Source organism: Salvelinus fontinalis, chromosome 20 (assembly GCF_029448725.1).
Source record: "Salvelinus fontinalis isolate EN_2023a chromosome 20, ASM2944872v1, whole genome shotgun sequence".
Taxonomy (NCBI): Eukaryota; Metazoa; Chordata; class Actinopteri; order Salmoniformes; family Salmonidae; genus Salvelinus; species Salvelinus fontinalis.
Genome location: NC_074684.1, coordinates 40,174,954 through 40,202,722, shown reverse-complemented (window position 1 = coordinate 40,202,722; position 27,769 = coordinate 40,174,954). Strand labels below are relative to the sequence as shown.

Here is a 27,769-nt window from a genome sequence, read left to right as displayed (position 1 = left end):
AATATTATACTTTTTATTGTTTTTTTTGGCTCATGAAGCTGCTTGTCCGTCATAGACAGAGGCCAGGCAGAACGCTGTGTGTTGGCAGTGTGTGTGTGTGTGTGTGTGTGTGTGTGTGTGTGTGTGTGTGTGTGTGTGTGTGTGTGTGTGTGTGTGTGTGTGTGTGTGTGTGTGTGTGTGTGTGTGTGTGTGTGTGTGTGTGTGTGTGTGTATATATCGGCAGTAAGTGCGTTAGGTCACATGACCCACCATTAACACAGTTCATTATGTATAAAGGTTATAAGCAGTTATGACACCTTTAAGTCAAATAGTTAAAACATGCCACACACACACACAACGTGGGATGTAAGTCCTATTCCTTATATAGTGCACTACTTTAGGCCAGAGCTTCATAGGGCTGCTTCATAGGTTTCCATCCAGGAGAAGTGCACGACATAAGGAATAGGGAAACATTACAGATTGCCTGATACTGTATCTTTGGCATGGGAATACAGCCATCCATCCTTTATAACACCATTCATATATCTCAGTATGCCTCTCACTATGTCCACTCTGTTCCTAGGAGCTGTGTGAGGTTCTAACTGTTCAGAGACGCTGTCCACAGGTGCTGAAGCTTTACTAGTGTTCATTTCCCGATTCTTCTGGATGTTGAATCTCCAGCTCCGCGGCTGGTTGGTTCTGTGTGTTTATTCTCTCGGGTCTCCAGTCTCGTACCGGACCCCCAGATCCCCTCCAATGCAGCTGTTTCAGTCTCTCTGAAGCGTCTGTTAATTTAGTCTTTTTAATAACATACTTAGGAACAACAACAACAACAACAACAACAACAACAACAACAACAACAACAACAGCACCTGTAGACGTTAAAACGGCGGAGTTTGACGTTCTCTCTTTATCTTTCTTAGCGCTCAAAACAAACGTCACTGAAGCTGTCTCGCTCTGTTTCCTCTTTCTCTCTCCATCTCTCCATCTCTATCTGTCTCCCCATAGGTCCGTGAGATGTCTCATCAATCCTCATTGGCTGGTGTTTTTTTCCAGAGTTCCAAACCCATGCCCTACCCGGAGCAGCAGCTATTTGCCATAGCAACCCTGGGGGTCAGGGTCGGAGTATTTCTCAGCCCATGTGGGTAGTGACCTGTGAAGCTCCTCCCCCTGACTGGCTGCCAGCCATTCCCAGCGTCCGAGAGTCAAACAAGAAGTTGGCCTGCTGGCCTCCACTGAGCATGCCCAGACTGTCCGCCAGGGTTCCGCTGGGTGAGGAGCCGAGAAAAGCGTTCTGATTGGCTGCAGTGGCAGAAGGAGCCGCCATCTTGTCTGGGCTGGCAACGAGGCGGGGGGAGGGGGGGAAGGCGTAACCGTAGAGACCGTAAGGGGGGGAGTGGAGACGGAGACTTCCGTAACCCTGGTGGGCGGGGTTTTGTAGATAGCCAATCTGAGAGGGAGGGAGGGACATAGAGCAAAATCCTTCGTTGTCATAGGCTGACGGTCCTCGCGACGTAGGAGAGGGGAAGGGCTCGGGGTGGTTACTGTAGCGATGTAGGGGTGTGTGTGTCGGCCTGCTGCAGGTGTAGTCCGGGGGGGAGAGAGGCCACACCTGGAAGGGGGAGGAGCAAGGAGAGGAGGAGAGCAGGTGAGGCGATCCAACACCTCCGTGGGGCCCTGGGGCTCCTGCAGAGTGACAGACACAGAGTAACATCAGAAAACTAAACTAATCAGTTACATTTTACTTTGACCTTTTATTCATTTAACAGACACTCTAATCCAGACCAATTTCCAGTCAACTAAGGTAGATACAAGGACCACATATCACAGTCACAGTCAGTTCAACTAAAATCACATATCACAGTCACAGTCAGTTCAACTAAAACCACATATCACCGTCACAGTCAGTTCAACTAAAACCACACATCACAGTCAGTACAACTAAAATCACATATCACAGTCACAGTCAGTACAACTAAAATCACATATCACAGTCACAGTCAGTTCAACTAAAACCACATATCACCGTCACAGTCAGTTCAACTAAAACTACATATCACAGTCAGTTAAACTAAGACCACATATCACAGTCAGTTCAACAAAAACCACATATCACAGTCAGTTAAACTAAGACCACATATCACAGTCACAGTCAGTACAACTAAAACCACATATCACAGTCAGTTAAACTAAAATCACATATCACAGTCAGTTCAACAAAAACCACATATCACAGTCAGTTAAACTAAGACCACATATCACAGTCACAGTCAGTACAACTAAAACCACATATCACAGTCAGTTCAACAAAAACCACATATCACAGTCAGTTAAACTAAGACCACATATCACAGTCACAGTCAGTACAACTAAAACCACATATCACAGTCAGTTCAACTAAAATCACATATCACAGTCAGTTAAACTAAGACCACATATCACAGTCAGTTCAACTAAAATCACATATCACAGTCAGTTAAACTAAAACCACATATCACAGTCAGTTAAACTAAGACCACATATCACAGTCACAGTCAGTACAACTAAAACCACATATCACAGTCACAGTCAGTTCAACTAAAACCACATATCACAGTCACAGTTAGTAAGACCAGTACAACAGTCAGACCAGTACAACAGTCAGACCAGTACAACAGTCAGACCAGTACAACAGTCAGACCAGTACAACAGTAAGACAACAGTCAGACCAGTACAACAGTCAGACCAGTACAACAGTCAGACCAGTACAACAGTCAGACCAGTACAACAGTCAGACAACAGTCAGACCAGTACAACAGTCAGACAACAGTCAGACCAGTACAACAGGAAGACCAGTACAACAGTCAGACCAGTACAACAGTCAGACCAGTACAACAGTAAGACCAGTACAACAGTCAGACCAGTACAACAGTCAGACAACAGTCAGACCAGTACAACAGGAAGACCAGTACAACAGTAAGACAACAGTCAGACCAGTACAACAGTCAGACCAGTACAACAGTCAGACCAGTACAACAGTAAGACAACAGTCAGACCAGTACAACAGTCAGACCAGTACAACAGTCAGACCAGTACAACAGTCAGACAACAGTCAGACCAGTACAACAGTCAGACCAGTACAACAGTCAGACCAGTACAACAGTCAGACCAGTACAACAGTAAGACCAGTACAACAGTCAGACCAGTACAACAGTAAGACCAGTACAACAGTCAGACCAGTACAACAGTCAGACCAGTACAACAGTAAGACAACAGTCAGACCAGTACAACAGTCAGACCAGTACAACAGTCAGACCAGTACAACAGTCAGACAACAGTCAGACCAGTACAACAGTAAGACAACAGTCAGACCAGTACAACAGTAAGACCAGTACAACAGTCAGACCAGTACAACAGTAAGACAACAGTCAGACCAGTACAACAGTCAGACCAGTACAACAGTCAGACCAGTACAACAGTCAGACAACAGTCAGACCAGTACAACAGTAAGACCAGTACAACAGTCAGACCAGTACAACAGTCAGACCAGTACCACAGTAAGACAACAGTCAGACCAGTACAACAGTCAGACCAGTACAACAGTCAGACCAGTACAACAGTCAGACAACAGTCAGACCAGTACAACAGTAATTTGTTAATACATTTGTTTTTAAAGTTAGGTTGGAGGTTTCTTGTTTCAACAGAGGCTTTCAGAAAGGATGTCTTACCTTGCTTAATTCCAGAGATGTCTTCAAATGTCAGGGATCTTAGAGACGGACGCCAGAAAGCATAGGATTCTACTAGCGCTTCCAGACCCATCCTGGAACACACAGTTATATAGTATATTATACACACAGTTATGCTGTAAATTATACACACAGTTATGCTGTAAATTATACACACAGTTATGCTGTATATTATACACACAGTTACATACTGTATATTATACACACAGTTACATACTGTATATTATACACATTTTTATATTATACACATTAATTTTGACGTTTTGCTGAGGAGATCTTAGTTACGCATTTTACATTTAAAGATGTTTGGTGCAGTATTTCTCAATGAAAAAATGTGCATGAAAATGAGTCGCCTCTGTATATTATACACACAGTTATGATGTATATTATACAATAAGTTATACTGTATATTATACACACAGTTACATACTGTATATTATACAATACGTTATACTGTATATTATACACACAGTCATATACTGTAAATTATACACACAGTTATGCTGTATATTATACAATAAGTTATACTGTATATTGTACACACAGTTACATACTGTAAAATATACACACAGTTATATACTGTATATTATACACACAGTTACATACTGTAAATTATACACACAGTTATGCTGTATATTATACACACAGTCATATACTGTATATTATACAATAAATTATACTGTATATTATACACACAGTTACATACTGTAAATTATACACACAGTCATATACTGTATATTATACAATAAGTTATACTGTATATTATACACACAGTTACATACTGTATATTATACACACAGTCATATACTGTATATTATACACACAGTCATATACTGTATATTATACAATAAGTTATACTGTATATTATACACACAGTTACATACTGTATATTATACACACAGTTATACTGTATATTATATACACAGTTATATACTGTATATAATATGCCACACCTGTCAGGGGGGTGGATCATCTGTCAAATGGTGGATTATCTGTCAGGTGATGGATTATCTGTCGAGTGGGTGGATTATCTGTCACGTTGGTGGGTTATCTGTCAGGTGGGGGGATTATCTGTCAAGTGGGGGGATTATCTGTCAAATTGGGGGATTATCTGTCAGGTGGGGAGATTATCTGTCAAGTGGGGGGGATTATCTGTCAGGTGGGGAGATTATCTGTCAAGTGGGGGGATTATCTATCAAGTGGGGGAATTATCTGTCAAGAGGGGGGATTATCTATCAAGTGGGGGGATTATCTGGCAAGTGGGGGAATTATCTGTCAAGTGGGTGGATTATCTGTCAGGTGGGTGGATTATCTGTCAAGTGGGGGGATTATCTGTCAGGTGGGTGGATTATCTGTCAGGTGGGTGGATTATCTGTCAGGTGGGTGGATTATCTGTCAAGTGGGGGGATTATCTGTCAAGTGGGGGGATTATCTGTCAAATTGGGGGATTATCTGTCAAGTGGGGGGATTATCTGTCAAGTGGGTGGATTATCTGTCAAGTGGATGGATTATCTGTCAGGTGGGTGGATTATCTGTCAAGTGGGGGGATTATCTGTCAAGTGGGTGGATTATCTGTCAGGTGGGTGGATTATCTGTCAGGTGGGGGGATTATCTGTCAGGTGGGTGGATTATCTGTCAAGTGGGGGGATTATCTGTCAAGTGGGGGGATTATCTGTCAAATTGGGGGATTATCTGTCAAGTGGGGTGATTATCTGTCAAGTGGGTGGGTTATCTGTCAAGTGGATGGATTATCTGTCAGGTGGGTGGATTATCTGTCAAATGGGGGGATTATCTGTCAAGTGGGGGGATTATCTGTCAGGTGGGTGGATTATCTGTCAAGTGGGTGGATTAACTGTCAAGTGGGGGGATTATCTGTCAAGTGGATGGATTATCTGTCAAGTGGGGGGATTATCTGTCAGGTGGGGAGATTATCTGTCAAGTGGGGGGATTATCTGTCAGGTGGGTGGATTATCTGTCAAATGGGGGGGATTATCTTGGCAAATGAGAAATGCTCTCTAACAGGGATGTAAAATCTGTGCACAAAATGTGATGCTTTGAGAGAAATAAGCTTTTTTTGTGCGTATGGAACATTTCTGGGATCTTTTATTTCAGCTCATGAAACATGAGACCAACACTTTACATGTTGCGTTTATATTTTTGTTCATTATATATTATACACACACAAACACACGGTTATATTATACACACACAAACACACGGTTATATTATTACACACACACACACACTACATGACCAAATGTAGACATCTGCTTGTCGATAATCTCATTCCAAAATCATTGGCATTAATATGGAGTTGGTCCCTCCTTTGCTGATATAACAGCCTCCACTCTTCTGGGAAGGCTTTCCACTAGATGTTGGAACATTGCTGCTATAACAGCCTCCACTCTTCTGGGAAGGCTTTCCACTAGATGTTGGAACAATGCTGCTATAACAGCCTCCACTCTTCTGGGAAGGCTTTCCACTAGATGTTGGAACATTGCTGCTATAACAGCCTCCACTCTTCTGGGAAGGCTTTCCACTAGATGTTGGAACCTTGCTGCTATAACAGCCTCCACTCTTCTGGGAAGGCTTTCCACTAGATGTTGGAAGATTGCTGCTATAACAGCCTCCACTCTTCTGGGAAGGCTTTCCACTAGATGTTTGAACATTGCTGCTATAACAGCCTCCACTCTTCTGGGAAGGCTTTCCACTAGATGTTGGAACCTTGCTGCTATAACAGCCTCCACTCTTCTGGGAAGGCTTTCCACTAGATGTTGGAAGATTGCTGCTATAACAGCCTCCACTCTTCTGGGAAGGCTTTCCACTAGATGATGGTACATTGCTGCTATAACAGTCTCCACTCTTCTGGGAAGGCTTTCCACTAGATGTTGGAACATTGCTGCTATAACAGCCTCTACTCTTCTGGGAAGGCTTTCCACTAGATGTTGGAACATTGCTGCTATAACAGCCTCCACTCTTCTGGGAAGGCTTTCCACTAGATGTTGGAACATTGCTGCTATAACAGCCTCCACTCTTCTGGGAAGGCTTTCCACTAGATGTTGGAAGATTGCTGCTATAACAGCCTCCACTCTTCTGGGAAGGCTTTCATCTAGATGTTGGAACATTGCTGCTATAACAGCCTCCACTCTTCTGGGAAGGCTTTCCACTAGATGTTAGAACATTGCTGCTATAACAGCCTCCACTCTTCTGGGAAGGCTTTCCACTAGATGTTGGAACCTTGCTGCTATAACAGCCTCTACTCTTCTGGGAAGGCTTTCCACTAGATGTTGGGACATTGCTGCTATAACAGCCTCCACTCTTCTGGGAAGGCTTTCCACTAGATGTTGGAACATTGCTGCGGGGACTTGCTTCCATTCAGCCACAAGAGCATTAGTGAGGTCAGGCACTGATGCTGGCTTGCAGTTGGTGTTCCAATTCATCCCAAATGTGTTCGATGGGGTTGAGGTCAGGGCTCTGTGCAGACCAGGCAAGTTCTTCCACACCGATCTTGAAAAAATATTTCTGTATGGTCCTCGCTTTGTACACGGGGGCATTGTCATGATGAAAGAGGAAAGGGTCTTCAAAGAACTTTTGCAACAGATTTGGAAGCATAGAATCATCTAGAATGTCATTGTAAACTGTAGCGTTAAGATTTTCCTGGAACTAAGGGGCCCGAACCATGAAAAACAGCCCCAGACCATTATTCCTCCTCCACCAAACTTCAGGCAGGGTGCTCTTGGCATCCACCAAAACCAGATTTGTCTGTTGGACTCCCAGATGGTGAAGCGTGATTCCTCACTCTAGAGAACGCGTTTCCACTGCTCCAGAGTCCAATGGCGGTGAGCTTTACACCACTCCAGCCGATGCTTGGCATTGAGAATGGTGATCTTAGGCTTGTGTGCGGCTTCTCGGCCACTGAAACCCATTTCATGAAGCTCCCGGCGAACAGTTATTGCGCTGATGTTGCTTCCAAGGGCAGTTTGGAACTCGGTAGTGGAGTGTTGCAACTGAGGACAGATCATTTGTACGTGCTTCAGCACTCGGCGGTCCCGTTCTGTGAGCTTGTGTGGCCTACCACTTCGCGTATAAGCCGTTGTTGCTCCTAGACGTTTCCACTTCACAAAAACAGCGCTTACAGTTGACTGAGGCCGGTCTAGCAGGGCAGAAATTTGACAAACTGATTTGCTGGAAAGGTGGCATCCCATGACGGTGACACTGAGCTCTTCAGAAAGACCATTCTACTGCCAATGTTTGTCTCTGTAGATTACATGGCTGTTTGCCCTATTGTATACACCTGTCAGCAACGGGTGTGGGTGAAATAGACGAATCCACTCATTTGAAGGGTTATCCACATACTTTGGCTATGTAGTGTACATCTCGTATTATAAACTGGGTGTTTCAGGCACCGAATGCTGATTGGCTGACAAAACATTTATTTTTTACTAATCTAATTATGTAAGTAACCAGTTTATAACAGCAATAAGGCACATTAGGAGTTTGTGATATATGCCCAATATACCACGGCTAAGGGCTGTGTCCGGGCACTCCGCGTTGCGTCGTGCTTTAGAACAGCCATTAACCGTGGTATATACACAGTATCTTGACAAACTAAGTGGTTTTCATATTTTTTTTGCCACTCATTTCAAATTAAATATTCCTAAAAATAAAAAAAAACACTGAAATATGTTTTGATATGTTAGATGTGTTTTGATATGTTAGATGTGTTTTGACATGTTAGATGTGTTTTGACATGTTAGATGTGTTTTGACATGTTAGATGTGTTTTGACATGTTAGATGTGTTTTGATATGTTAGATGTGTTTTGATATGTTAGATGTGTTTTGACATGTTAGATGTGTTTTGATATGTTAGATGTGTTTTGACATGTTAGATGTGTTTTTATGTAAACATATTTTCCTCAGAACAGTTGTTGTTTTAATGCTGCTAATGTTGTTGGTCTTAATATTCCTGTATCTTTATGGGAATGTGATGTTAAATTATGATGTTATAAATATAATGGTATAAATATGATTTTGTTGGGAGCGGCGGGGGAGGGCAATTATTATTACGGATTTAAAAAATGTCTCACTCTCGCTGAACGTCTCTGAATGTCTAAAACCTGATAGAAAGTACAATGAAAGCCGACTGTTAGAGAAAAGCAGGTTTTCTGTTTAAAATCTTCTGTTACTGGGTAAAGATCTTGGTGCCGTTTAAATTAAGAAGGGCGCCTGGACCAGTGGAAGCAAAATGATAACAAAAACATAACACCTTCTATTCAGGAATAAAAGTTAGTAATTGCTTTGCCACATTTTTTTTTTTTTTGCAGTATTACTTTAATGCCTTGTTGCGAACAGAATGCATGTTTGGAAATATTTTTTATATTACGTGAAACATCTACCACCATATCCTACAGTGGGTATGGGGTTCTTCTCTGCTCATTCACTTTGCGATGCCAAACCCGCGACTGGTGTGCGTGGCAAAAGAACTCTATTTTCATGTCATCCAACCAATGTAAACGCCTGTAGTTTACTAAACGACGTTGGCACTCGGATTGGACCCGGTGCTTTGGTCAGATGACAGGAAAATAAAGCTCTTTGTCTACGCAGACCAGTGGTGGGTTTGGCATCGAAATGAGAAGGCATGAGCATAAAATAACCCAATACCTACTGTAGAATGTGGACCTGTGATGTTCTGCGGCCCGGGGCCCTTGTTAAGGTCAACGACTCCAAGAACTTTACCCAGTAACAGGAGAATTTAACCAAAAACCTGGTTTCCTCTGCCAGGAGGCTGAAAACTTGGACGCAAGTGGATCTTCCTGCAAGACAATAACCCAAAGCACACATCAACATCCCTTAGGAAATTGTTAATTGGCCAATAAAATCAACATTTTGCAGAGTCTCCGGACTTGAAACCCATTGAAAACCTGTGGTTTGAATTGAAAAGGTCAGTCCATAAGACCCAGTGGTGGGCCGTCAGGGCCTGCAAGGCCTTCTCTGCTGGCCTAAACATCATCAGAATATAAAAAAAAAATGTAATATATTTTCCCACAAATATGTATTAAATTATTCCCCAGAGTAAGAGTTATACTCTTCATTTCATAGCTTTCCTCTTGGTTGCACTGCTTCCAGCCCCAGGTTGAGATTTGGAGGGCTGGTCTTTATGTTAGATCTTTTATCCAATCATATTCAGCCATCATGTGTTGCCAGGGGTCTAAAATCTGCCCTCAGGCCTTCAGAATCAACAGTGCGGGCGCTTGTAGCTTATAGTGAATGGAAATGAAAATTTTGTGTCAACCAATCAGCTTTAGAGTTGGCTATTGTACGCCTTCTGGCTGGCTCCAGTGTTACACAGGAGCCAGCTAGCAGGCGTAGTGCGTGCACGTCTTTTGATTGGATTACCAATATTGAGAGGCAGGTCCTATGGAGATCTAGGAAACTGAATTTGATAAACGAATTAATTTGCGTACTACTAAGCTGTTTTTTCAACCCACAATGGCGGAAGGAGGAGAAGATATCAATTTGGTCGAGGATATAATTATAACGCCATTCTCAAGACGAACTTTTCAAGAAAAGTTAGACATTGTAAGGAGAGGTCGCCCGACGCCACAAAGCCTGTCACAGGCGGGAAAGTGCTTCGTTCGCTCGCCACTTTCAAAGTTTCAACTATGAGCGCTGTCAATGGCTCACAGGCTCCTTGGCTCCGAGAAGCACTGCAAACTGTACTGCTGGGAATGCCTATTATTTTTTTTATTTTTATTTTTTTAACCCCCCCCATCCCCCAGTGTGTTTTGTGGACATTAAAATTCCCACACCACATTACCTTGCTGCTATTCTTTTTATTTTTTTTATTTTTTATTTTTTTTAGGGGTGGATCAGCTTAGTATTGCGGAAAGAATGTTGCTTCCAATGTAATTGTCTGCATCATTTCCAATCCCCCATATTTTTTGGGGTAAATATATATATCCATACACGTATGCATACATATACACATATATACATACACATACCTATATAGACATACATACTTTTTTAAAGAATATGCCTTTATTATTATTCCCCGCGACCCTACCACCAATCCCCCAATTGGAGTAAACTTATAAACACTTCTGCTTTTACCTTCAATTTCTACATCTTATACCTATCTTACAGACACAGTCCACTTTACAATAGTTCTCTCTTATTTGTTCTTAGTCCTTCCTCTATTTCTGTTGTCCATCCAATTTTATTTCCACTTGTAACTGTGCTATTTCACAAAAGCTCCGCACCTATACACATTTCACAGATCCCGTATGCCCTATATTATTTATCTTGTTATTAGTCCCACCCTTCAGCTCCACCCAACCCCTCCCATCTATCTTCCAACATCATCCATTTCGGATTTCTATTTGCCATACATTTCTCAACTGTGCTGTGATGCTTCACAAAAGACCTGAACCTTCCTATTCTCATAGCTTCTACAGATTGTAAATTAAAAATAAACATCTTTGCCAAAATAATTATTATATTATTGATTGATTGACTATGGCTTTTCAAATCCCCCAGTATTGCTATCTGTAGCGTTAGTTTTAGGCAAATGTTGCAATTCTTCAGCCATTCCTGGACTTGTGACCAAAAACGAGCTACATATGGACAATACCAAAATAAATGATCTAATGACTCTGCCTCCTCACAACAGAATCTGCAGAGCTGGGAAGATTGTATCCCCCATATATATAACATTCTATTAGTTGCAAGAATTTTGTATAATAATTTATATTGAAAAATTCGAAGTTTTGAATCCGGCGTTGTTTTGCGTATCAATTCATAAACCATGTGCCATGGAATGGGTACATCGAAAATCTCTTCCCAACTATTTTGCAATTTGTATGGCACAGCTGTTAGTTTTTTGGTCCTTAAATGAAATTGGTATATGTTTTTATTTATCACACTTTTCTTTAACCATTTTTGTTCTTTAATACAGGGCCGACATACAAGTTCCTTACTTTTTTCCCCTTCTACTTGCCTCTTCCATTTTTTTGGTAATGCTGCAATTAATTGGTTGTAATTTTGGGTAGAGCAGACTTTTCCATATGTCTGTGTTAGCTGCATGTGTGACATAACTCCACCAGTCCTATTTATGATATCATTCACAAAAATTATACCTTTTTTAAACATTTCTTCGATAAATACAGTTTTTTTATCAATTATTATATTTGAATTTAACCACAATATTTGTTGTACTATTTGTTCCGTCCTTTCAGGTGGATTAAACTGAAATTGCAACCAACTTTCTAAGGCTTGTTTAAAGAATAAGGATATTTTGGAGATCATTTCCTTTTCAAACAACCGAAAATGAGCAGGTGTAATCTGAATAAAGGGAAAAAGGCCCTTCTTGAACATAGGATGAGACATTCGTACCAGTTTACTAGAGAACCAGTTTGGATTTAAGTATAACTTTTGTATGACCGATGCCTTTAGTGAGAGGTCTAATGCTTTAATATTTAATAATTTCTGCCCTCCGAATTCATATTCGTTATATAAATAGGCCCTTTTAATTTTATCTGGCTTGCCGTTCCAAATAAAATTGAATATTTTTTGTTCATATAATTTAAAAAACAGGTCACTAGGTGTAGGCAAAACCATAAGCAAATAGGTAAACTGTGATATGACTAAAGAGTTGATTAGGGTGATTTTTCCACAAATAGACAGGTATTTTCCTTTCCATGGTAGCAAGATCTTATCTATTTTTGCTAACTTTCTATAAAAATTTATTGGAGTGAGATCATTTCTTTCTTTTGGGATTTTTATACCGAGTATGTCCACATCTCCGTCAGACCATTTAATTGGTAAACTACATGGCAATATAAAATGTGTATTTTTTAGTGATCCAATACGTAATATGGTACATTTATCATAATTTGGTTTTAATCCAGAGAGGATAGCAAAGGTATCTAGATCCTCTATGAGGCCCTGGAGAGACTCTAGTTGTGGTTTTAAAAGAAAACATGAATCATCAGCGTACAATGACACCTTAGTTTTTAAGCCATGGATTTCTAATCCTTTAATATTAATGTTTGATCTAATTTTAACAGCTAACATTTCGATGGCAATAATAAATAGATATGCCGATAGTGGACAACCTTGTTTTACTCCTCTAGATAGTTTAAAACTTTCTGAGATGTAGCCATTATTTACTATTTTACACCTAGGGTTACTATACATAATTTTAACCCATTTTATAAGAGATTCCCCAAAATTGAAATATTCTAGGCATTTATATATAAACTCCAGTCGTACTTTATCAAAAGCCTTTTCAAAATCAGCTATGAAAACCAGGCCTGGTGTCCCCGATATCTCATAGTGTTCTATTGTTTCCAGTACTTGCCTTATATTATCTCCAATGTATCGTCCATGTAAAAAACCTGTCTGATTAGGATGAATAATATCTGACAAAACTTTTTTTATCCTATGCGCCAAGCATTTTGCTAGGATTTTTGCATCACAACACTGAAGTGTAAGAGGTCTCCAATTTTTTAATTGGACTGGATCTTTATATATACCACTTGGGTCCTGTTTCAGTAATAACGATATCAGACCTTCTTGTTGTGTGTCTGATAATCTACCATTTATATAGGAGTGGTTAAAACAAGTTAATAATGGTCCTTTGAGTATATCAAAAAACGTTTTGTATACTTCCACTGGTATGCCATCCAGCCCTGGAGTTTTCCCGTCTTTAAAGGCCCCAATTGCAACAAGCAGTTCCTCCTCTGTAATTTGGCCTTCACATGAGTCTTTCTGTTCAGATGTTAATTTTACATTATTAATAGGAAAAAAATCCATACAATTAGTTTCAGTTAGTGGAGATGGAGGAGCCTGAAACGAAAACATATTCTTAAAGTACTTTACTTCCTCTTTCAAAATATCATTTGGTGAATCATGCGTGACTCCATCATTTGTCACAAGTTTTAATACATTTTTTTTGGTAGCATTTCTATATTGAAGATTGAAAAAGAATTTGGTGCATTTTTCCCCATATTCCATCCAGTTCGCTTTATTTTTATAATATATTACACTGGATCTTTCTTGAATAAGTTCCTCCATTTCTTTTTGTTTTTCCTCTAAATTATTCTGTGCCTCTATGGTACCGTTTTTATTGCTATCTAACTGTACTGTTAGTCCTTCAATTTCCTTTGTTAATATGGACTCTTTTGATCTAAATTGCTTTTGTTTTATAGATGAGTACTGAATTGCATGGCCTCTAAAGGCACACTTAAAAGTGTCCCATACAATAAGGGGATCTGCTGTACCTATGTTATGTCTGAAAAAGTCAGTTATAAAATCTTCTGTCCTAGTTCTAAACAATTTATCATCTAGTAGACTTTGATTAAATTTCCAATATCCTCGCCTATTATTTGCAAGTGATCGATTTGGTGTTTGGAGCCACACTGGCTTTGCAAACTTGAGTTGTCTAACCAAGGCAGCAACGAGACACCAAAGTACGGCTGGAACCTAACAACCAGTGGTGCTTTTGAAAACTTTTGGGGACACTGGAGTGGATCTACAGCTCAACGAACAAACGCGCAGGGCAACGGAGCTGCACAATGAAAAGGTGAAGGGAAATATTGAAAAGACTCATTGATTGTGTCATGTTTTTGGGTAAACACTGTTTACCCAAAAATGTCAATTTGTCAATTTCAAGGTGACGCAACACCTGGTTATACTGCGTTTCTGTCTAAATGTATAGTTTCTAGAGCCGTGGCATCATAATGAGGTGGATTAATTCGGGTGGGAGTGTGTAGTACCTCACTGAAGGCCCAGGCCCCAGGCCCACGGCACGCCACTGATAAGACCAGACAAAGGATATCAAAGATCTGGAAGGAGTCTGTATGGAGGAATGGTCTGAGATCCCTCCCAAGGTGTTCTCCAACTCATAAAACATTTTATAAAAAGGCTCAGTGCTGTTATCCTCGCAAGGTGAGGTATTGAAAGGTATTGAAAGGTATTGAAAGGTATAGAACGAAAACAGTGGTGTCAATCATTTTAACCCTACCTTTTTTTTTTATTACTTTGTCTCTTTCTCTGAGCATTTGTTTTAGTATAAAATTATATAATTTGGGGTCATACAACACAGCTCAGTATTTGTGTTATTTATTTTATACGCTTATTTTGCTCATCTTTATCAAGGGCGTCAATAATTATGGACCGCACTGTATATATACAGTACCAGTCAAAAGTTTGGACCATACTCATTCAAGGGTTTTGCTATATTTTTACTATTTTCTACATTGTAGAATAATAGTGAAGACATCAACACTATGAAATAACACACATGGACTCATGTAGTAACCAAAAAAAGTGTTAAACAATTCTATAGTAGCCACACTTTGCTTTGATGACAGCTTTGCACACTATTGGCATTCTCTCAACCAGCTTCACCTGGAATGCTTTTCCAACAGTCTTGAAGGAGTTCCCACATATGCTGAGCACTTGTTGGCTTCTTTTTCTTCACTCTGTGGTCCAACTCATCCCAAACCATCTCATTTGGGTTTAGGTCGGGTGATTGTGGAGGCCAGGTCATCTGATGCAGCACCATCACTGTCATTCTTGGTCAAATAGCCCTTACACAGCCTGGAGGTGTGTTGGGTCATTGTCCTGTTGAAAAACAAATGATTGTCCCACTAAGCGCAAACCAGATGGGATGATGTATCGCTGAAGAATGCTGTGGTAGCCATGCTGGTTAAGTGTGCCTTGAATTCTAAATAAATCACTGACAGTGTCACCAGCAAAGCACCATCACACCTCCTCCTCCATGCTTCACGATGGGACTCACACATGCGGAGATCATCCTTTGACCACACAGCATGTGTGGTCAAAAAGACACGGCGGTTGGAACCAAATACCCCAATTTGGATTCAACAGACCAAAAGAAAGATTTCCACCGGTCTAATGTCCATTACTCATATTTCTTGCCCCAAGCAAGTCTCTTCTTCTTATTGGTGTCCTTTAGTAGTGGTTTCTTTGCTGCAATTCGACCATGAAGACCTGATTCACGCAGTCTCCTCTGAACAGTTGATGTTGAAATTTGTCTGTTACTTGAAGTCTGTGAAGCATTTATTTGGGCTGCAATTTCTGAGGCTGGTAACTCTAATGAACTTATCCTCTGCAGCAGAGGTAACTCTGGGTCTCATGAGAGACAATTTCATCATAGCGCTTGATGTTTCTTGTGACTGCATTTTAAGAAACTTTCAAAGTTCTTGAAATGTTCTGTATTGACTGACCTCCATGTCTTAAAGTAATGATGGACTGTCGTTTCTCTTTGCTTATTTGAGCTGTTCTTGCCATAAAATGGACTTGGTCATTTACCAAATAGGGCTATCTTCTGTATACCACCCCTACCTTGTCACAACACAACTGATTGGCTCAAACGCATTAAGAAGGAAATCAATTCCACAAATTAACAAGGCACACTTGTTAACTTGAAATTCATTCCTGGTGACTACCTCATCAAGCTGGTTGAGAGAATGCCAAGAGTGTGCAAATCTGTCCTCAAGGCAAAGGGTGGCTACTTTGAAGAATCTCAAATATAAAATATATTCTGATTTGTTTACAATGTAGAAAACAGTATAAAAGAAAAAAAGAAGAATATCCCTGGAATGAGTAGGTGGGTCCAAACGTTTGACAGGTACAGGTACTGATACTGGTACTGGTACTGATACTGGTACAGGTACTGATACTGGTACTGGTACTGATACTGGTACAGGTACTGGTACAGGTACTGATACTGATACTGGTACTGGTACTGATACTGGTACTGATACTGGTACTGATACTGATACTGGTACTGATACTGGTACTGGTACTGGTACTGGTACTGGTACTGATACTGGTACTGATACTGGTACTGGTACTGATACTGGTACTGGTACTGGTACTGGTACTGATACTGGTACTGGTACTGATACTGGTACTGGTACTGGTACTGATACTGGTACTGGTACTGATACTGGTACTGGTACTGGTAGTGTATATACACACAACCCAGGCTCTGACTCTGTAACTATCCAGTAATGTGTAGAGGAACTCACCGGTTTCTGCCTGAGTCTCTGAAGCCTTTAGCAAATGGGTTCCTGTCAATCTTCAACCTGGTGATCTGAAGACAACAACAACAACATCAGACCATCAACAACAACAACACAAGCAACACAACCATATTAGCATATTGTCAGATTCCCTCAAACATCAGTTACAAAAAGGATTGGTCTGGGAATGATCTGTACGTCCATCTCCTTTTAGTTTACATTATAGTAGAGAAGGATTGGTCTGGGAATGATCTGTACGTCCATCTCCTGTTTGTAAACATTATAGTAGAGAAGAATTGGTCTGGGAATGATCTGTACGTCCATCTCCTGTTTGTAAACATTATAGTAGAGAAGGATTGGTCTGGGAATGATCTGTACGTCCATCTCCTGTTTGTAAACATTATAGTAGAGAAGGATTGGTCTGGGAATGATCTGTACGTCCATCTCCTGTTTGTAAACATTATAGTAGAGAAGGATTGGTCTGGGAATGATCTGTACGTCCATCTCCTGTTTGTAAACATTATAGTAGAGAAGGATTGGTCTGGGAATGATCTGTACGTCCATCTCCTGTTAGTTTACATGATAGTAGAGAAGGATTGGTCTGGGAATGATCTGTACGTCCATCTCCTGTTTGTAAACATTATAGTAGAGAAGGATTGGTCTGGGAATGATCTGTACGTCCATCTCCTGTTTGTAAACATTATAGTAGAGAAGGATTGGTCTGGGAATGATCTGTACGTCCATCTCCTGTTTGTAAACATTATAGTAGAGAAGGATTGGTCTGGGAATGATCTGTACGTCCATCTCCTGTTAGTAAACATTATAGTAGAGAAGGATTGGTCTGGGAATGATCTGTACGTCCATCTCCTGTTTGTAAACATTATAGTAGAGAAGGATTGGTCTGGGAATGATCTGTACGTCCATCTCCTGTTTGTAAACATTATAGTAGAGAAGGATTGGTCTGGGAATGATCTGTACGTCCATCTCCTGTTAGTTTACATGATAGTAGAGAAGGATTGGTCTGGGAATGATCTGTACGTCCATCTCCTGTTTGTTTACATGAACATTATTACAATTTCACATCAACAATAACAGTGATTAGCCATAAAGTTGCGTGTGTGTGTGTGTGTGTGTGTGTGTGTGTGTGTGTGTGTGTGTGTGTGTGTGTGTGTGTGTGTGTGTGTGTGTGTGTGTGTGTGTGTGTGTGTGTGTGTGTGTGTGTGTGTGTGTGTGTGTGTCATTGTCCTGAATATAAGGAAATAAGCTTTAGGGCTTCATGGTTTTATTAAATTGTGTATAGAGGCTTTTTAGGCTTCATTTAAGGATTAGACATTACATTACATTACAGGTTAGGGATAGTTTTAAAATCAGATTGTATGACTTTGTGGCTGTGGCAGCAAGTGACCGCTTTGCAGAGCTGCCTACAGAACAACATTCATGGCAAAATGTGTAGATAAGTAGAGACCGGTAGAGATCAGTAGAGACCAGTAGAGACCAGTAGAGACCAGTAGAGCCCATTAGAGACCAGTAGAGACCAGTAGAGTCCATTAGAGCCCATTAGAGACCAGTAGAGACCAGTTGAGACCAGTAGAGACCAGTAGGGACCAGTAGAGTCCATTAGAGAGCAGTAGAGACCAGTAGAGTCCATTAGAGAGCAGTAGAGACCAGTAGAGTCCATTAGAGAGCAGTAGAGACCAGTAGAGACCGGTTGAGACCAGTAGAGACCAGTAGGGACCAGTAGAGACCAGTAGAGTCCATTAGAGCCCATTAGAGACCAGTAGAGACCAGTAGAGATCAGTAGAGACGAGTAGAGACCAGTAAGGGTTTTGCAGTTTAAAATAAATCTCAAAGTGCCATGGTAAAGGGTGTCAATTGATCTCAGTAGAATACAAAAGTGACCAGTAGAGACCATTAGAGATCAGTAGAGACCATTGGAGACTGGTAGAGACCAGTAGGAACCATTAGAGACCAGTAGAGACCAGTAGAGACCATTAGAGGACAGTAGAGACCAGTAGAGACCATTAGAGGACAGTAGAGACCGGTAGAAACCAGCAGAGACCAGTAGAGCTCATTAGAGACCAGTATAGCCCATTAGAGACCAGTAGAGACCAGTAGAGACCATTAGAGACTAGTATAGCCCATTAGAGAACAGTAGAGACCAGTAGAGATCAGTAGAGACCAGAAGAGACCAGTAGAAACCAGTAGAAACCAAAATGTCCACTGTGTGAGCTCCTTCAGCCTTGTTCCACACTGCCCCTTAGAACCTTACAACTCTCTTGCCCTCTGTCTCTCTGTCTCTCTGTCTCTCTGTCTCTGTCTCTGTCTCTGTCTCTCTGTCTCTGTCTCTCTGTCTGTCTCTCTGTCTCTGTCTCTCTCTCTCTCTCTGTCTCTCTCTCTCTGCAGTCAAAAACATGATGTTTCCCAGTGCAGAGCGCCATCAGCCTGGTACAGTTGAAACTGGGATTCATCTGTGAAGAGCTCACATCTCCAGCGTGCCAGTGGCCATCGAAAGTGAGCATTTACCCACTGAAGTCAGTTACAACGTCGAATTGCAATCCGGTCAAGACCCTGGTGAGGATGACAAGCAGATGAGCTTCCCTGAGACGGTTTCTGACAGTTTGTGCAGAAATTCTTCAGTTGTGTAAACCCACAGTTTCATCAGCTGTCCGGGTCGCAGACCAGCTGACTCGTCTCAGACCAGCTGACTCGTCGCAGACCAGCTGACCCGTCTCAGACCATCCTGGAGCTGAAGACGCTGGACGTGGAGGCCCTAGGGTGGCACGGTTACACGTGGACCGAGGGAGGCCCTAGGGTGGCATGGTTACACGTGGTCCGAGGGAGGCCCTAGGGTGGCATGGTTACACGTGGTTCGAGGGAGGCCCTAGGGTGGCATGGTTACACGTGGTTCGAGGGAGGCCCTAGGGTGGCACGGTTACACGTGGTCTGAGGGAGGCCCTAGGGTGGCACGGTTACACGTGGTCCGAGGGAGGCCCTAGGGTGGCACGGTTACACGTGGTACGAGGGAGGCCCTAGGGTGGCACGGTTACACGTGGTTCGAGGGAGGCCCTAGGGTGGCACGGTTACACGTGGTCCGAGGGAGGCCCTAGGGTGGCACGGTTACACGTGGTTCGAGGGAGGCCCTAGGGTGGCACGGTTACACGTGGTTCGAGGGAGGCCCTAGGGTGGCACGGTTACACGTGGTTCGGGGTTGTGAGGCCGGCTAGACATACTACCAAATTTTTTCAAACACAGTTGGAGGTGGCTTATGGTAGGGAAATGAACATTCAATTCTCTGGCAACAGCTCTGGTGGATAATCCTGCAGTCAGCATGCCAATTGCACGCTCCATCAAAACTTGAGACATATGTGGCCTTTTATTGTCCGCAGCACAAGGTGCACCTGTGTAATGATCATGATGTTTAAATCAGCTTCTTGATACATCACACCTGTCAGGTGGATGGATTATGTTGACAAAGGAGAAATTCTCTCTAACAGGGATCTAACATTTCTGCACAATATTTGAGAGAAATAAGCTTTTTGTGTGCATGGAAAATGTCTGTGATCCTTTTTCTCAGCTCACGAATCATGGGACCAACACTTTACATGTTGAGTTTCTAATTTGTGTTGTATAATATATTTTCACACTATGAGGATGGAATAATACTGTGAAATGGTGAAAATGATCATAATCCCTTTTAGTGTAAGAGCTGTTTGAAAAGACCGTCTGAAGTCTCTTCCTGTTTTGGTGGAAGTGAGTTTTTGTCAACCACGGTGACATCACCATGCAGTAAATTAGATATTAGACCAATAAGAAAGACAGTTGCAAACCTCTCTGCCAATAACAGCAGATGTTACGTTTCCCCTCCCCACTTAAACCACTCCCACACAGTCCCAGCAGAATTCATGCTTGAGGAAATTGCTCTTTTCTAGGATGCTATTTTGTTTATTTTGACCAATTTAATTTAAAACAATCACAGTATGGTACCATGTTACCAAGAAATGATTTGATATTGAGATAAAAATGGCTGCTTTGGACCTTTAAGGTATGGTTGTTTAGACTTTAGAGGTTGTGTGAATGTTGTGTAAAGGTTACCTGTTGGTTCTGGTATGGCTGTGTGAATGTTGTGTAAAGGTTACCTGTTGGTTCTGGTATGGCTGTGTGAATGTTGTGTAAAGGTTACCTGTTGGTTCTGGTATGGCTGTGTGAATGTTGTGTAAAGGTTACCTGTTGGTTCTGGTATGGTTGTGTGAATGTTGTGTAAAGGTTACCTGTTGGTTCTGGTATGGCTGTGTGAATGTTGTGTAAAGGTTACCTGTTGGTTCTGGTATGGCTGTGTGAATGTTGTGTAAAGGTTACCTGTTGGTTCTGGTATGGCTGTGTGAATGTTGTGTAAAGGTTACCTGTTGGTTCTGGTATGGCTGTGTGAATGTTGTGTAAAGGTTACCTGTTGGTTCTGGTATGGCTGTGTGAATGTTGTGTAAAGGTTACCTGTTGGTTCTGGTATGGCTGTGTGAATGTTGTGTAAAGGTTACCTGTTGGTTCCGGTATGGTTGTGTGAATGTTGTGTAAAGGTTACCTGTTGGTTCTGGTATGGCTGTGTGAATGTTGTGTAAAGGTTACCTGTTGGTTCCGGTATGGTTGTGTGAATGTTGTGTAAAGGATGGTTGTGTGAATGTTGTGTAAAGGTTACCTGTTGGTTCTGGTATGGCTGTGTGAATGTTGTGTAAAGGTTACCTGTTGGTTCTGGTATGGCTGTGTGAATGTTGTGTAAAGGTTACCTGTTGGTTCTGGTATGGCTGTGTGAATGTTGTGTAAAGGTTACCTGTTGGTTCTGGTATGGCTGTGTGAATGTTGTGTAAAGGTTACCTGTTGGTTCCGGTATGGTTGTGTGAATGTTGTGTGAAGGTTACCTGTTGGTTCCGGTATGGTTGTGTGAATGTTGTGTAAAGGTTACCTGTTGGTTCTGGTATGGCTGTGTGAATGTTGTGTAAAGGTTACCTGTTGGTTCCGGTATGGTTGTGTAGAATGTTGTGTAAAGGTTACCTGTTGGTTCCGGTATGGTTGTGTGAATGTTGTGTGAAGGTTACCTGTTGGTTCCGGTATGGTTGTGTGAATGTTGTGTGAAGGTTACCTGTTGGTTCTGGTATGCGGTGACAGTGGTGAAGGTGGTCTCTGGGAAGCTGAGTGTTCTGGTGCCGTCTCCCTGGGGAACGGCTTTAACATGAGACAGCTCCTCGCCACGCTCCTTATGAATCACATGCACTCGCGGCTGGTACTTATGCATGGAGTGGAGGATGATCTGAACACACACAAACACATGCACACACACACACACACAACACAACACACACACACAAGCACACACACACACACACACACACACACACACACACACACACACACACACATACCCACAACACACACACACAAACACATGCACACACACACACAGCACACACACACAACACACACACACACCACACACACACACACACACACACACACACACACACACACACACACACACACACACACATACCCACAACACACACACACACAAACACATGCACACACACACACAGCACACACACACACACGCCACACACACACAAACACACACACCACACACACACAAACACACACACACAGCACACACACAACACACACGCAGCATGGTTAGGGCATTTTTATATCGCAGAAGAACTACACAATTACACATGAATGGAATTGCCTGCTATTCTCTCACATCATAAAACACAGACGCATACTTGCACATACACACTCACGTAGGCATGCACGTACACACACAGAAACACACACACACACACACAGAAACACACACACACAGAAACACACACACACACACACAGAAACACACACACACAGAAACACACACACACACACACACAGAAACACACACACAGAAACACACACACAGAAACACACACACAGAAAACACACACACAGAAACACACACACAGAAACACACACACACACACACAGAAACACACACACAGAAACACACACACAGAAACACACACACACACACACAAACACACACACAGAAACACACACACACACACACACACACAGAAACACACACACAGAAACACACACACACACACACACACACACAGAAACACACACACAGAAACACACACACAGAAACACACACACAGAAACACACACACACACACACACACAAACACACACACAGAAACACACACACACACACACACACACACAGAAACACACACACAGAAACACACACACACACAGAAACACACACACACACACACACAGAAACACACACACACACACACACACACAGAAACACACACACAGAAACACACACACACACACACACACACACACACACACACACAGAGAAACCCACACACACACACACAGAAACACACAAAAACACACAAACAGTTCCTCTTGAACGGCCAATCACAGTTTAGTCCAGCCTGGCGGTTTCCGTCTGTTTACAATGATTTTTAAAATACTCCAATGAACTAAACTAAACTTCTGGAGAAAATGTGATCTATTTCCTCTGATAACCACGATCCAATCACGATCCAATCACGATCCAATCACGATCCAATCACGATCCAATCACGATCCAATCACGACATGACCTCAATGAACACCATCCTTTCATTCAGAATATTTACCATTTCTGTCCTTTTATCAAACTCAAAATCTACTGTATATCAAAAAGTAAACATGTTTTTTTTTTAAATATTAAACTTTAAGCACAATTTCAGATTAATTCTTTTGAAATCCCCTTTCCTTCGAGTTTCTCCAGTTTAAAGTCACTTCATACAAATAGCATTCTGATCAATATTTACCAGTAGCTCATAAATCCATCAGTCAGTCAATATATGCATCATTCCATCCACCAACTGGTGTAGATTTAGTCCAAGTAATAATACACTCATCCTAATGTTACGTGTTGCATATATAAAAAATATATAATAAATAGGTAACTTACATGTCCCTGGTCATCCAGTTCGTTATTGGTCAGTTTGAGTTTGTCGAAGCTGATCACCTGACGCATCCACGTTTCACCGGAAGCCGGAGAGTCCGGGTGGATGTATACACGCGGCGGCACTGGGGAGTCTGCATTTCCCGCGACCATCCACTTGGAGCTGTGGTACACGTACCTGCACACACACAAACACAAGAGAAAGAGAGAAATAGCATCAACACTGTGTTTCGTGTTCATGTTGTTGGAGCATTTGTTATTTGACCGTCAGGACTGTGAGGTTTACTGTCCAAAAGCGTTTCTTTACCAAACCGGACACAACCATCGCTGACTGACAGACCGTTCCCAACCGCCATTTGTTCCGCTTTGTTCCCCGTTCACCGACACAAACGATTACAACTTGGATAAACCTCTCAAGGTTTTTATGCTATAATATCAAAGAAACCAAGACGCCTCTCCAGCCTAGCACAGTTAATCTATATGTAAACGTCAGCAGAAATACCTGCAATAGTAGGTTATCAGAAAGGGATTTTGCATCGGCTAATTCTTGACCTGTAGCAGCGTATAATGTGTTGTCTACGAGGTTGTTATTCTTATATTAGTTGTAGAGTTTAGGCGTATATAATAGTTATTTTTGTGTTATATTCCTAACCTGTATCGTTTGTTGTCCACGGGGATAATGTCCATGGTAATGTAGTACTGCTGGTGGGGGTCCAGACCCGAAATCTTCACGCGCATAGCGGGGAACATCCGCCTGCACCGGGAGGAGAGAGACATCAAATAGAGTCACATTGAATACATAAAATATGTAGCTTACTAAATATTTCGATTAGTTGCCTGGCTGTGTAAAGAGATGCAACATAGTCAGCTGGTCGTTTTTACAATTGTTCAGATTCTTTTTTGTTCGTGACATGAAATATACATTTCTCACACAATGATATAAATATCCTCACTTTACCTAACATGTGATTATGCTCGGCCTAGGCCTATAAGAAAATACAAATCACGCATGAAAGGTAGACCTATAGGCTACGACAGAATTAGCTAAATTATTATTTAAACAACATTACAATAGTACCTTATAACATTATAATAAAACAGTATTATTGTTATTATTATTATTATATTTAGTCAAAGGTGGTTTTGTGTAATTTGCGTAAACTTTTCAAAGAAATTCTTTTCTCAGTATTTCCCTTTTTATTAAACTATTTTGTTTTGTTTGTGATCAATCCGGTTGAATCAAACACATTTTGATTAGACGGTAAATCTGCTTTAAATTTCTGTTAAGACACTTAATAATCCTTGCGTCATAACTGCAACATTGAACGACCGGTTAATTTAAAACATGTTTAAATAAAAAATAACCCTTTTCCGTCACAGCAGGAAGCTCATGTAAAATATCTGCACATTGTTTAAAGTTCACGGCAAAGACTTGTTGTCCTCTTCTTCACTGTTTCTTTAGCCTCTGTGTTACCGTGTCGTTTCTCTCACCTGCCCGCCTTCGTGATTATCATCTCTGTACCGATCTCGTGAAACCGTTTCCACAGGTCGGAGCCCTGCAAGTCCACGCGCATCTCCTCTCCGGGAACCGTTACTGTTACCGGTGGGGCGCGCTGGGCTTGGGCCTCTGGGAGGGGGCTTTCCAACAGCACGTCACAGCTCTCCACTACGGAAAGACAGTCCGGGTCAGTCACGAGCAAGACAATCTTGTTATAATGTAGTAGTTTGGTACAGGCTAGTAGTGACTGCAGTAGGCCTAAAGTATAGTCGTGTGTGTGTGTGTGTGTGTGTGTGTGTGTGTGTGTGTGTGTGTGTGTGTGTGTGTGTGTGTGTGTGTGTGTGTGTGTGCGTGTGCGTGTGCGTGTGCGTGTGCGTGTGCGTGTCATTGTCCCATCAGTTATAATAATCATGGCTCTCTGTTCGTCGCCAAACGAGCCGTGTCTGTTCTTGTCTGTTAAACTCCACTAGAGTCACAAGGCCTGACCAGACTGGACCAGACCTGACTAGACTAGACTGGACTAGACTGGACTGGACTAGACTGGACTAGAACTGGACTAGACTGGACCAGACCTGACTAGACTGGACCATTTGTGTTGCTGTCAAAATGGGTGTTCAGGCCGCAGACAATATACCAATATGTGTTCTGTATTGGTCAGCCCACAACTAGACAGGCGTAAATGTAATAAACTATAGCGCTACGGTCATATATTATTTTAGGACCATATTATCTCTCCTGTTATGTTATCATCTATTATCACGGTGAGGCCAAAGACAAACAACCATCCTTTGATTGACAAAGAAGTTATATTTTATTTTATTAAATTCTATGAATAAGCTATTATAACGTTAGTGTCATGGACACGTCTCCCTGCCTGTTGAAAGAGATCTGACAATGGGACTCCCTGGATAAATAAAGGTTAAATAGAAATAAATATTATATTCATGTAGAATACAGTAATATAATAATAATAAGTACTATATAAGGACTATAGAATCACAGTCAGCACAGTGCAACACCCAGGCTTAACCACACTAAAGAAAAAAACCTATTTTCTGACTGATACAGCTAGGCTGATATTGAATAGTTTTGATCAAATATTTTTTACATTTACAATAGAACAGTTTGTTGTGTTTCTGTGGATTTTAACGCGAGTCTAAACCCCGTTCATATAACGGCCCTCATCCGAGGCCATCTTCCTGCCGGTAATAGCTAATTGGCGTGTTTATGATTGTAACAAGACTCGTAAAGCTGCTGATTAGTCACGCGCACAGCCGTTCTATTTACTCGACCAATAACCGGATATTATTTCATATCTCTACAATAGAGCGGCAAACTTATCAGCCCCTCCTTAATGTTTAAATCAGATACATCTAAATGCATGTTTCAGATGCTCTGTGTTTCTGAACCCAGATAAATATATTAGGCCCTTACTCTGTGCATTTGGTTCTGTAAATAGTCTGTAATTATGTTCAAGTTTAGACTACATTTATAACAGTATTTGTGTTTACTGTTGTTATTATTATTAGGATATTTGTATAGCCTACTTGGTTATTGCAGGTTATCGATTTTATTTTTTATTTCATTCTAGTGGTAATTTAGTTCATGTCAATCATTCGGTTCATACAATCATTGTCTTATTGTTGAGGCTATGCAGTAATAAACATCCACCACCCACAACAACAACAACAACAACAACAACAACAACAACAACAACAACAACAACGAGCAATAAAAACAGATCAACAAGAAATACTAGATTGGATTTATCGGGCCAGTTACAGGATAGGCCTACACCAGTTTCGCCTGAGTCCCTGTTAGAATAGTTGTAGCCTCATAATATGTCATTATTAAATGTTCAGTCCAGTGTGCGTTTTTCTAGGGAGTGGTGGTGAATGTATTTAAAGTCGTCTTCGGTGTCAACACTCCACGGTAACAATCTTTACTTACGCGAGCCGTCACTAACGCACTCTATCTCGCTGCCCCGGTCGCTGGCGCGGTTGCACGCCCTCTCCTCTCTCTCCCCTCCGTTACTGGGCAGCTCCAACACCTCCGTGACCTCCTCGAGAAAGCACACCCTAGTGTCGTCCTCCCCGAGCTTCCGTCTCTTCTCCGACCCGATCAGAGCTTCCACCGAGAACGCGTGCGCCTTGACGCTCAGAGTGCACGGGGAGCGTCGCTTCTCTGCCATTCCACCAACCGTCCGACCGGGGAGAGGCGCAGGAAAGGAAAGAACGAAAAAGTCACTCTATACAGAAGTGAAATGAAGTAAAAAGTTCACCCCAAGGGCCTCCACCGTAATAGCGGACGCTCCTCTCTCTCCTTGAGCTACGGCCCGTTCAGGACTGACTTTGGGGCGCCGCACATACCGTCCTAGTGACCAAATACACTCTCTCTCTCTCTCTACCTCTCTCTCTATCTCTCTCTCTCTTTATCCCTCTCTCTCCAACTGAAACGTTAGCTGCAAGTGAAATAAACCTTCTGATGTGTGTGAGCTGAGCGCATGCGGACCGCAGTGGC

General features: G+C 41.8%; 1 protein-coding gene across 1 annotated transcript; it reads right to left on the bottom strand.

The window, feature by feature from the left end:
* tbx18 (T-box transcription factor 18) lies at positions 1-27,769 on the bottom strand. The gene is made up of 8 exons (XM_055873400.1): positions 27,200-27,769; positions 25,243-25,417; positions 24,404-24,505; positions 23,758-23,929; positions 21,892-22,059; positions 16,767-16,831; positions 3,687-3,778; positions 1-1,665 (listed from the first exon to the last, which is right to left on the bottom strand). Exons 1-8 carry the CDS (start codon positions 27,438-27,440, stop codon positions 1,112-1,114), a joined length of 1,569 nt encoding a protein of 522 aa, XP_055729375.1. The 5' UTR covers positions 27,441-27,769; the 3' UTR covers positions 1-1,111.

Bases quoted from the DNA above. Each gene is read 5' to 3' on its own strand.
- tbx18 (XM_055873400.1), bottom strand. From the start codon at position 27,440: ATGGCAGAGAAGCGACGCTCCCCGTGCACTCTGAGCGTCAAGGCGCAC. The intron at 25,418-27,199 runs GTAAGTAAAGAT...GTCTTTCCGTAG, and splicing joins GTGCGTTAGTGACGGCTCGC to TGGAGAGCTGTGACGTGCTG. The intron at 22,060-23,757 runs GTAAGTTACCTA...GTGTGTGTTCAG, and splicing joins AACTGGATGACCAGGGACAT to ATCATCCTCCACTCCATGCA.